Genomic DNA, 12,066 nt, shown 5'->3' on the forward strand with positions numbered 1-12,066 from the left:
TCATCTCTCTTCAGAATAGAAATAGAAGTGGTTCATCATAGGATAAAGGTGATCAATCTGACTATAAGTACTATGTATTGATTTGCAGTGTCTTCCATCTAAGGAGACAAGTAGACCCCAACCATTCCAATAAAATGCTACAGCATAACCGAAACACTGTTTTTTTTCCCCTTTCATTTGTTATCTGTCCATATCTAAAAATGATTTAGTCTGTAGCCTAATATAATTATTCCCATATAATTAAATGTTACACATAGATGACCTTTTTTTTTTTTTTTTAATTTAAAAGGAGATTACAGACAGACCCAAACAGATTCTGGTTATCGCTCGCTTCAGAAAGTAGATTATGCAGAGGTCACATCTGTACACCACTGGGCCACCTTCATGTAAAATGGATGAGCGTCATCTCCAGCTGGCTCACTTAGACAAACACATTCACTTCATGCTGCAGAGTGAGAAATAGAGAGAGAGAGACTTCATACAGTGTGAATCCATGCTTTAGTGATAACCCCGTGAAATACGAGCTTCATCGTGCCTTTCTATATAAAATATTACATTTAAATGCTGCTATGCCCATGACCTGAACTCTGTACTTGTATGATATAAACAACACAGAACATTACATTTAAGCATGTTGATTATTTATTCATTAATTAGTACACTGCAAAACTGTGCCACTGGTAATTACTAATTTTTCAAATGAACCAATAACAGCAACTTTTGAACTCAGGGTTTCTTGGCTTGTGGCTGTTGATCAAAAACGCTTTTGGCAAACGATATTAGTGAAAAGTACTGGCTTAGGGATGAAAAGCAGCACCAAAAACCAGAGTCTTCTCATGTAGGCCGGTCCCCATGCTTCTTTTTGCTTGTCTTTTCAATCAAGGTCTCCATCACCATTGAAGTTTCCTCATATCCTTTCACTTTGAGGTCAGGTGAAAGCTTCTCCACAGACTCCACCACTTCCACCTTCTCGTAGCTCATGGAATCCGGAGTTGTGCTGGAGCTTGAGGTAATGGGTGGAGGGCCTCGTGGCCTACTTTTGTCTTTGTTGTGCTTATCCTTGCCACGCTGTGGAGTTGGGCTCTTTCCTGGGTCATCACCATCTTCCTTCCCATTTGACTCACCGTCTTTGTTTTTGGTGTGGTTGTCATCTGGGGGACTGGGAGGAATTACTGGAATTTTGGGGGTAGCAGGGGAGGGACTAGGTGGAGGAGAAGGAGTTTTAGGCTCACAGGGCTCGAACGGGGAGATGTCGTTTTCACAAATGGTGATGATGTGGCCAGAGGGTGTTGTGCTGTAGAAGCAGGGGTCCAGGTAGCTGGATTCACCTGTCACCAGGACATAGCGGCCTTTAGTATAGAAATCAGTGATAGGTTTAGGCTGCCTGTACCTTCGCATGCGGTTGCGCACAATGTTGCAGAGCGTGTCGAAAGCCTTGCTGATCTGGGCACCATCAGGCACGTCGTTCCAAGGTGCATCCTTCGACAGAGCAGCTTGTTTTCCCTCTCCTTCAACCTCAACAGGGTCTTTTTCCTCTTGCACATCCTCTGTCATGTCTTTAGAGGTAACCTCTTTCTTTTTGATCACCTTCTTGGCATGGTTCTTTTGACGGGGCTTGACACTGGCAATGTCCTGGAAGGCTTGAGTGATATCTGAAAATGAGGGTTAATCAGAATCATAGTCACTAATAAGGAATCCATCTTAGAAGTTGCTGACATTAACACAGACATTGCAAGAATTAAAAGTATAGTAAGATAAGAATAGGAAAATACAAACTACAGGAACAGCAGAACTAGTTTATAAATGAATACACCCATAGGCATAGAGCACATTATGAGGAAAAGTAGAATTGTAGTTGATTCATTTGGCTGACACTTTGCTTGCGAATATTGATTATGGACTTACATATTCTGTGAACTCTTATTACACAACATCTAGTTGCCATGTGCGACAAATTGAAAAAAATGATTTGTCAAACCTCTAACAGCACATTCTGTCTGCCAACATGCTCCCATTTCACTTGTCTGCTTTATTACAGCTCTCATTTACTGAACATTAGTGCAGTTTACAAAAAAGGCCTTAATTATTTAATGATAAGCAAGCTAATTGCTGCGGCCAAAATCAAGATAATAATCAGTATGCGATCACCAGAGCGGCCCTATACGCGCGCACACAAAGACTAATCACACCTAAAACCTTTTCAAAACTTTTTTAAAACCACTTAAAACACACAACTGCGTTAAATGAATCACTCGAGTGTTGTTTTGAGCACACAGCAATTAGTCAAACGATTCACACATGCACAGTGTTGTGCCAGAAGAGTTTGTTGGAAAGGTCAGGATCATGCATCATTGCTAGCAGATGCCGAGCACTGATCCAGCTTCCTCCCAAAGAACAAAGACAGACAGAAATGGAAAAGAATAATATGGGAATCGACTAATCCATAATCTGGGATGTAAGGAAGGGGGTTGCCGGGCTAGGAGTAGCGTGCTAGGAGAACCCAGTGCCCCAGTACAAGGAATGGAGCTCAAAATGCCTGAAATACATGAAATAATGTACTTGCTTTTAGGTGTCTGTGTAATTGGACTAGTAAATAAAGGAATATTGTCAGAATAAATAAGTTGAAAATGAAATTTCCGTCTATTAAATATTTTTTTTTGTAACTCCCTAACCCTAACCCTAGCTTTTTGAAAAGGGAGTCAACTATGTATGCACCAGTCACATACGTCAATAAAGGATTATATTTGTGTTGCTCTTTTTGTGCAGACACCTAAAATGTATTGCGTTTAAGTCTAAACTATTATATATCCAAAATACAGCCGTGAAGCAGACAATATTGTGTATTATATTTATATACAGACATATATGTGCACCTGTTTTGTTCAATTTGTCAAATTTACTGGCAGGAACACACTTTGTTTTTTGTTGTTGTTGGGGGGTTTTTTTTATACAGTAAATCACTGTATGTTTCCTAAAATATATTCCAAGTTTTCCAGATAATTTTGGCATAATTTACCGATAGCAGAGTGCATTTACTGTAAAAAATAAAAATAAAATAATAATAAAATAATAATAAAAAAATTACAGTACCATAATTATATTTACATTACATTTGGCTAATGCTTTCATCCAAAGCAACTGTACAACTGAGGAAGGATGCAGCTGAGCAGTGGAAGGTTAGATATCCCACAGTGCATTGCATTTTCAGGTATGTGACTGTAAACCAATACACTGCTCGAACTGCTCGTTCGTTTACAGTAAAATCCTATACAATTATAAAACCCTATTTTGTGCCATGAATTACTATAATGCTGTAAATTTGCAGAAATGTTTACAATGTAGCAACACTTAGATTATTCCATCCTATAATCCAATCATATCTACAAAAACAGCCCATAATGCATTTCTGACTGGTTGACTTGACCAATCAGACCAGTTCTAAATCAGCAGCACACTAAATGTACCACTCTCAAATGGAAATATTTTAATTACCGAGCTATCAAAATGTTAAAATTATCATGCATTTTAGATTAGAGGCTATTTAATAGTTGAAATGACTGAAAGAACATGATCATTATTATACACCTGGCAGTTCTAGGCTCTTTGCTGCCACTTGCAATGTTGCAAGGCTGGATAACCCAATTCTGGATTAAAATCTCCCCCACTGAATATAAACCAGCCCAATAAATTTACACTGACATGAATTTTATATCTATACATGAATTTTATATCTACGAGGCCATTTGTTCCAGGTTAATAAGATTAAAAATAGCCCGAATGGCCCCGACACACAGGTCTCTGTACCCCTCCCTTCCTCCCTCCACATCACCCTCCTCCTCCGTCACCTTTCCCTCGGCTGGTCATGGTGGGGCTGTGAGTGTGTGATCTGTAATTGGCGGTGAGCAGACTAATGGGGCTTCCAATTATAGCTGAATTCAGTCTGTGAAATAGAGTGAAACAAGTGTGATCACAACAAGGCTGAGCATCAGGGATACCTGTTTCAAAATGTGTTGTAGTGTGAAACACAATGCAGTCATAAATACAAATAAATTTGAAAAACCCCTGTATAATGCACATAAAAATTTTCAAAACACTAATAAAAATTCTAATATTTATGGCATGTACACACATGAGAAAGTTATAGGGATAATCAAATAAATACAACTTTCCTGCTTTTATGTTTGAGTCAAATTTGAGAAAGATTTGACTTCTTAATATTAAAGATTGTCATAGAAACAACAGTTTAGTTGGGTTCCTGAGAGTGTACTGCCACCCTGTGGCTACGTCTCCTAAGCTAGGATCATGGAGACACATTTAGCAAGCATCTAATAAAGTTTGATTCCAAAATATCCACAATCATATAACCTGCTGTCTTCATTCTCAATGATCCTCTTGTATCTCTCCAGCTCGCTCTCCAGTGAGGTCTGGTACACCGCCAGCTGTCTGCACTCGTTGGTGTATTTCTCCAGCAAGCACTCAGCCTCCTCAATGCCCTTTCTGAGCGATTCGATTTGCTCATTATACAGTTGGATCTCTTCATCATAACTCTCCTGTGTGATCTTGATGGCCTGCTCCAGTGCTGAGGTCTGCGAGATGGAAAGATGTAGCGGACGTTATGTTTCTTTGTTCCATTCTGCCATCAAATGTCCAAATGAGATGTAAGGAGTAAAATGGTGTTGGCTAGTACAGGGGTGTCCAATCTTATCCAGAAAGGGCCTGTGTGGGTGCAGGTTTTCATTCCAACCAAGCAGAAGCCACACCTGAGTCTATTGAAAGCCAAGATCAACTGATTAAAACAGGTGGAATCAGGTGTGGGTATTGCTTGGTTGGAATGAAAACCGCACCCACACCAGCCATTTCTGGATCAGATTGGACACCCCTGTAGCTAGTAGTTCACAGAGACTAAAGACATTAATAATTAGTGATACAAGAAATACAGGCAAAGTAGATTATTGGTGTGAGAGATTAGAGTTTCTTGCATGACACACACACACACACACACACACACACACACACACACACACACACACACACATTAATTTTATGTTTGGCGATTCTGAGACGTTTTCACGTGTTTGGCTTTATTTTGATTTTTTTTTTTAATGCAAACAATAGTTGACATTCTACCGCCACCTTGTGGCTGTGTATATGGATTTGATTGCTGAAGTGTTTTTTCCCCCCCAGTTCACCTTCAAACCACGAATAATTAAGAGACATTAGGCACTGCAATTAATGCCATTGTATCAAATAAAAATAGATCAACTAATTAATTATATTTAATTTTGATACATTTAATATGTTACATATATGTAATATTCCCAAAACATTTTATACTCAATTGAGGACAAAATTGATTAAAAAGAAAAGAAAAGAAAAAAAGAATTGTGATAATTGTGTTGGCAGTGCTTTTACTGAATTAATAGTTGTGAATCATAAATGTGTTTTTTTATACTGCTTGTATATATATATATATATATATATATATATATATATATATATATATATATATATATATATATATATATATATATATATATATAAAATCATACATAAGATATACGTAGATGGGAAGTTACACACTACTGGTTTGTCTCAATTAATTTTAGTAACTGGTAAATGGTCTGCACTTATATAGTACTTTTTTAACCTTAGTCGTTCCAAAGTGCTTTACACTGTGTCATCCATTCACACACACACTCACACACCAGTGGTAGCAGAGCTGCCATGCAAGGTGCTAACTTGCCGTCGGGAGCAACTTGGGGTTCAGTGTCTTGCCCAAGGACACTTCGATACGTGGAGTCATGTGGGCTGGGAATCGAACCAACCCTACAATTAGTGGACAACCTGCTCTACCACCTGAGCCACAGCCATGATTTAACTGCACAATTCTGGTCTTAATCACAGTGGATCCTGCACCTATCCCAGGAACACTGGACCCAAGCAGGGAATATACCCTGGGTAGGTTGCCAAACTATTACAGTGCACTATGCGCACACACATTCACATCTAGGGGCAATTTACCTTAGCCAATGCACCTACTGGCATGTTTTTAGGATATGGGAGGAAACTGAAGAAGCAGGAGGAAACCCACATGGGCATGGGGAGAACATGAACAGAAACTCCACGCAGACAGTAAGAAGAGCTCAGGATCAAACTCGGGACTCTGGAGCTGTGAGGCATTAATGACTCCCTCTACACCGCACATTGATTTGTCTACAAACCATAAATGTTGATTTTCGTATTTGTTATCTTTATGGAAGTTAACCTCTAAACACTCCCAGGACTGGTTGATGTGTCTAGCATTTGATTTCTCACTCTTGCACTTATAAACTTTTCATGTAGTTTACTTTATAGTAGTTAATGAGAAATGTGCTTGAAGATAAATAATAAGCCGAGATTTAATTGGACATATGTGCATTATTTGGACAGCAACATGACTAATGAGGGTGACCAAATGTCACCCCGCTTCACCGTCTCCATGGTGACCTACCTCAGTTTGCAGCTTGTGCTTTTGTGCCTGCAGCTGACAGAGAGCACTCTTATACTCCTCTAACTGAGTGCTCAAAGCAGGAATTCTCCTCTGACTTATCAGCTTCTCCTGCTCCTGCGAGAGAGGCACAGAGCCAGAAAAGAGAACGAGACAAAAGGAAAAGTGATATAAGTACAAAGCGAAAGACAATGTATTGATACCAAGATAATTACTGTAGTAGACGCTCACCGTCCACTTTATTAGGAACACTTGTAGGCTATAACTGCACGTTCATGCAATAAACTAATGATGTGGCAGTTGATCTGATTCGAGCTGACAGCAAGGCTACAGTAAATGAAATAACCACTGTGGTGAGCAGAAAAGCATCTTCGAACGCACGAACCCTTGAACCTTGAGGCGGATGGGCTACAACAGCAGAAGACCATGTCGGGTTCCAGTCCTGCCAGCCAAGAACAATTGATTTTCCAATTGTCTATCCTATCCCAGGTACACTTGGAAACAGGAGAACCGAAGACCCTGGAGCTGTGAGGCGGCAACACCACGCGATTTGTCATCACGCCTCCCTGAGTATATACGGCATAGTAATAGCCATAATAACTAATTAACCAGGCCATAATTACATCTAATAACTGTATCATCATTATTGACTAGGTGTGAACTGAGAATCTGGCTCAAATTTAAATTAATGAGTCTTTCTGTGATAAAGTGCATCTCTCTCTTTCTCCCTCTCTCTCTCTCACTCTCTCTCTCCACTCATCTCCTTCTGATTCTGGCTGACAGTGATACACTCCTCTCTTTCCCCAGCTGTGGCACTATCATACCACAAAGTCACCTTACCTCTGAAATCCCCATTGACACACTGGACATTAAAACAACAGTCTGGTTGAGCTGGTGGAGGATGTTCAAGTATGTCTGTATCTCGGCAAGATTCTGCGAAGGACAAAAGATGAGGAGAATATGGTTTTAAAAGGATGGTGAGAAGTCGAATTCACTGGCAATTGGGATGATTTACAGACAGCGTGTGTATGTGTGTATGTGTGTGTGTGTACACCCTGCTAATCTCTAGTATGGAGTCAATAAAACAACACTGTTCAAATGAAACGAATTATCATTATGTCAGTATGCTAACCATGGCCTACATCCAAATGCAATAGTTATTACGTTTTCATCGATTTTTAGTTTCATTTTACATAATGTTTACAAAATGAGGTGCCTCAATTAATCTCAATAGGTACATTTGGATGATTTCTTAGGAATTTAAAAATCCATTTCTGTGTTTAATGCCAGGTCAAGCAATTCAGGTCAGTTTGAAGGTGTAATTTAGTGCTTGGTTTGGTGAAAATTCAGATCGTTTATTCTCACCAAAGCTCTCATTTACAGCTGTGTTAATTATACATAATTACACGTTCACATTCAATATGTCGCGATGGATCTTGTCGGCTGATTGTGCTATTATTTATTAATATTTATCTTATTTTAAATCGCACTTGGAGGGTGCAAGACTTTTATTATTTTCCTCACAGAAAGACCAGCTCAGCACACCTCTCAGTGACCTTCCTCACCTCTGCAGAAACAATGCAGTTTACTGAAACTCTCACCCCTCGACCTGACACTCTGAACAATAGGACATGATTAGAAAATAAATACATTGTTAACATGGAAGAAATTCATTTCCGCTGTGCAGTGGTGAGAGGTTAATTATAACACGGTTTGTGATGTGCAGCACGGGCTCCTATTTTAATACATATATTTGTATATGTGCTGCTGTTGGCTATGTTCATTTCACTGAATACACATGACGACTGATCCTGGGTCAGGTTTTCCATAATATATTAGTGATGTTGTGCATTACACATCAAGTAACAGACAGAAACAGAACCAGCTGTTAGACTAAACTCACTTTGCATAGTAAAACTGTGGAATTTGATATGTTTAGAATTATTGTCCAAACCCTTTGCAGTTAAAATAAATCAGGCCTTACATAAATCCACTACGAAGACTTTTCTCCTTCATCATTTGATGACTGACTTCACCAGTCACCTTGACTTTCCGCTGCTAGAGATCTGACTCCAAAACTTCATAGACAAAGTGAACAAGCTGGGCATGCACTCTCATTACCTTTTTATGTCTCTCCTTTGTGGCGCTTATGTCATCCTGCAGGAACTGAGACTCAATCTGATACTCCAGGTTCCTCAGAAGTGCAGCGTCTGCCTCCTATAGATTTGATAGATGAAAAATCAGACAACCTTGAAGCCATAATTTCTCAGGAAGAAAAACTGTTCATCTAAGACTGGAGAGGTGTGTGGGTGTGTGTGTGTGTGTGAGACTGGGACACCTTTGCTCTGTCTGGGTGAATAAATTATGTAAGATCTCATTTTTTCCTCAGTTACGCTTGACATTTGGCTTTTAGAAGATGGGACAATTAAGCAGATTTCTGTTATCAGCAAAACATTGTGAGGGTTCTCACTAATTCTGGTTGCTGTTAGCCATGCCTTTTTTAATTTCATGGTTAAATATATTCTAGAGTAGCTGACATTTCCAAAGGAATTATCCATAATTAGGTAGGCTTTTGTGGAACATCAAACAAAGTTATTCTGGCGTTCTTGTACCTTATTGAGCTGCTCCAGAGTCCCTCGGAGTTGGTCTTGATATTCACATTCGTTTCTGTATCTGTGGATGAGTCAAGTTGTTTAAAACCCTGCTTTCAGCCTACCCCGTGAATTTCTATATGTGTGTACTGATGTTAGATAGCATTAGATGGTAGTTCTTAACAAACTTAACATAAATGAACACACAGACATTGAAATTTTGTTTTTGCAACTTGTGTGTGAAATCTATCACAGATGTCCAGATAAAATTGAATAAAAGACAAATATTCCCAACCGCAATCTTCTACGGGCTGAAGTGAGTTAATAGCTTTCATGGCTATATCTATCCAGGACATACTACAAAATACAATCAGGTCCATAAGTATTTGGACAGTGACACAATTTTTATAATTTTGCCTCTGTACACCACCACAGTGGAATTGAAATGAAGCATTGAAGATGTGCTTGAAGTGTAGATTTTCATTCGTAGGCTTTAATTCAACGGGTTTAACAAAAATATTGCATTAACTGTTCAGGAATTACAGCCATTTTTTGTAGAGTCCCTTGGGCTGCTTTCACGGCATGTGTCATTATCCATCTGTACTGTGAAGAGCCGTCCTATCAGTTTTGCAGCATTTGGCTGAATCTGAGCAGAAAGTATAACTCTATACACTTCAGAATTCATGCTGCTACTTCTATCAGCAGTCACATCATCAATAAACACCAGTGACCCAGTTCCATTGGCAGCCAAACACGCCCATGCCATAACACTACCTCCACATATTTGACAGATGATGTGGTATGCTTTGGAACACTTCCTATCCCTCTCCATATGCTTGCATCAGAACTTGTCAGGCATTCTTTTTTCTAATCTGGCCTTACTGTTCTTTCTGTGTTATTAGTGGTTTGCATCTTGAGGTAAACCGTCATTATTTATATTCATGAAGGTGTCTCTTGATTGTAGCCTTTGACAATGATACGCCTGCCTCCTCCAGAGTGTTCTTGACTTGGCTAAATGTTGTGAAGGGGTTTTTCTTCACAAAGGAACAAATTCTGCATTCATCCACTTTAGTTGTCTTCCTTTTGCTGTTGCTGAGCTCGCCAGTGCATTCCTTCTTTTTAAGAATGTAACAAATTGTTGATTTGACCACTCCTAAAGTTTCTGCTATCTCTCAGATAGGTCTGTTTTATTTTTTCAGCCTAATGATGGCTTCCTTCACTTGCATCAACACCTTTTTGGACTGAATTTCCATGAACAGCTACCAAATGCAAATTCAACACTTGGAATCAACTCTAGACCTTTAATCTCCTTAATTTGTCATGAAATAATGAGGAAACAGGCAGCACCTGGTCACAGAATTGCTTATCAGTCAATCGTCCGATTAAATTTGAGCCTGTGTAAAAGGAGGGACGGTTAATGCAATATTTTTGTTAAATCCCTTGAATTAAAGCTGAAAGTTTACATTTCAATCATACATTGATTGCTCCATTTAAAATCCATTGTGGTGGTGTACAGAGGCAAACTTACAAAAACTGTGTCACTGTCCAAATACTTATGAGCCTGGCTGTAAGTGTCATATAATGTATATACACACACACACACACACATATGTATGTATGTATGTATGTATGTATGTATGTATGTATGTGTATATATATATATATATATATATATATATATATATATATATAATGTTATGGTAACAGATGATAATACTGTGGGATCTAATAAAATCAAAGGAGATGACCTGGACATCTGTTGTTTAGTATTAGGGATGTTGGAGCTAACCTGTCACTAAACTCTTCCAGCAGGCGCTCGGCATCCTTGAGTTCTCTCTCCAGCTTGGCGCGCTCAGCCTGAAGCTCACGGATACGCTCTTGGTTTGTGCTGATCTGCTCACTGAAGACCTCCTCGAGCCCGGCCGCCTCTTCCATGTGCTGCAGCGTCTCCAGCTGCTTGCGGAAAACTGCATTGCGCTGTTCCAGCACACGGGCCCTGTTGATGTAGCGGGTAAAACGGCTGTTCAGCTCCTGCAGGCTCTCCAAGCCAGGTACCCCGCTGGAACTGCCGAAAGGGCCTTCGGACCCCGCTTCGCCTTGATCCTCAAATACATCAGAGTGCTCATATTTTTCCTTGCGCACTTCGCGCCGGTAGCTGGTCTTGAACATGCTTGGTGGTCTTCTCCTCCTCCCAGTGTCCCAGTGATAACGTTTTAGTAAGTGAAAACTGGGATGCTCACCCTCTGACGGCTCATACCGTACTGGCCATGCTGCGAAAGAGCAACAGGAAATGTTTTCAAGCTCTTGTTGTCACACCATGTAATGTTTAGAGGCTTCCAGTTGGATCCTGGTGCCACTGTAGCAGCAGCCAGCAAAGGCACTTGCATTGTTGATTATGCAAAAGCAACAGGAATGTGAGGACAGACTTTGCTGTGTCAAGCAAACCATTGTGAATCTGCCTTGTTTTCCGCTCGGCTCTACACGTCAAATACACACTTTCACACTGATGAGCTTAACAATGTAAACAGAAAAGCCCCGAATGATCTAGAAAATTCTCCAGGCGTTGGACAGAAAGCTTGTATGCTCATACTGATAGACGAAGGCCAGCCTCAAAGTTTTTACTAAGGTCCCTCTGCTTGCAATTATTAACTGTGATGCAAGCAAAAAAAAAAACAACTCATTAAGTATATGAAGGAATTAGATACAACAGCAGGTATGTTTACACAAATATTTAATGATTTAATGTCAACTGCACCAAAACCAAACTGCAGACAAGCCCCACAAGGCAGTGATCTCTCCCTTTATGCTAGTCCATTGCTCTCTTCATACAGCATGTGGACTCATAAAGTGGCTCCCCAAACAGTGAGAGATCCTTTTACTATCATATATCTATTACACACATAAAAAAAATCACTTTGTTACCTCTGCAACACACTGCACACTCACTAAAGGTCATCCAGTCTAAGTATATCAAAAATGAGTGTGAGC

At 39.7% G+C, this 12,066-nt stretch overlaps 1 protein-coding gene across 1 annotated transcript; it reads right to left on the minus strand.

Annotated features, from left to right (window-relative positions):
• Nucleotides 1-61: 61 nt before the first annotated feature.
• LOC108262273 (filensin) lies at nt 62-11,350 on the minus strand. Its single transcript, XM_017462829.3, has 8 exons — nt 10,868-11,350; nt 9,100-9,160; nt 8,609-8,704; nt 7,328-7,420; nt 6,491-6,604; nt 4,366-4,586; nt 3,846-3,940; nt 62-1,652 (listed from the first exon to the last, which is right to left on the minus strand). Exons 1-8 carry the CDS (start codon nt 11,245-11,247, stop codon nt 835-837), a joined length of 1,878 nt encoding a protein of 625 aa, XP_017318318.1. The 5' UTR covers nt 11,248-11,350; the 3' UTR covers nt 62-834.
• Between the last annotated feature and the right edge of the window lie 716 nt (nt 11,351-12,066).

The sequence above is a fragment of the Ictalurus punctatus genome, chromosome 3 (assembly GCF_001660625.3).
Source record: "Ictalurus punctatus breed USDA103 chromosome 3, Coco_2.0, whole genome shotgun sequence".
In the NCBI taxonomy this organism is placed as follows: domain Eukaryota; kingdom Metazoa; phylum Chordata; class Actinopteri; order Siluriformes; family Ictaluridae; genus Ictalurus; species Ictalurus punctatus.

What these genes read in the sequence shown, in the direction of transcription:
- LOC108262273 (XM_017462829.3), bottom strand. Translation starts at nt 11,247, where the DNA reads ATGTTCAAGACCAGCTACCGGCGCGAAGTGCGCAAGGAAAAATATGAG. An exon ending in CTGGAAGAGTTTAGTGACAG is followed by an intron (nt 9,161 to 10,867) that starts GTTAGCTCCAAC and finishes ACTCATCCACAG; the next exon opens with ATACAGAAACGAATGTGAAT. An exon ending in CAAAGGAGAGACATAAAAAG is followed by an intron (nt 7,421 to 8,608) that starts GTAATGAGAGTG and finishes TGTCCTTCGCAG; the next exon opens with AATCTTGCCGAGATACAGAC.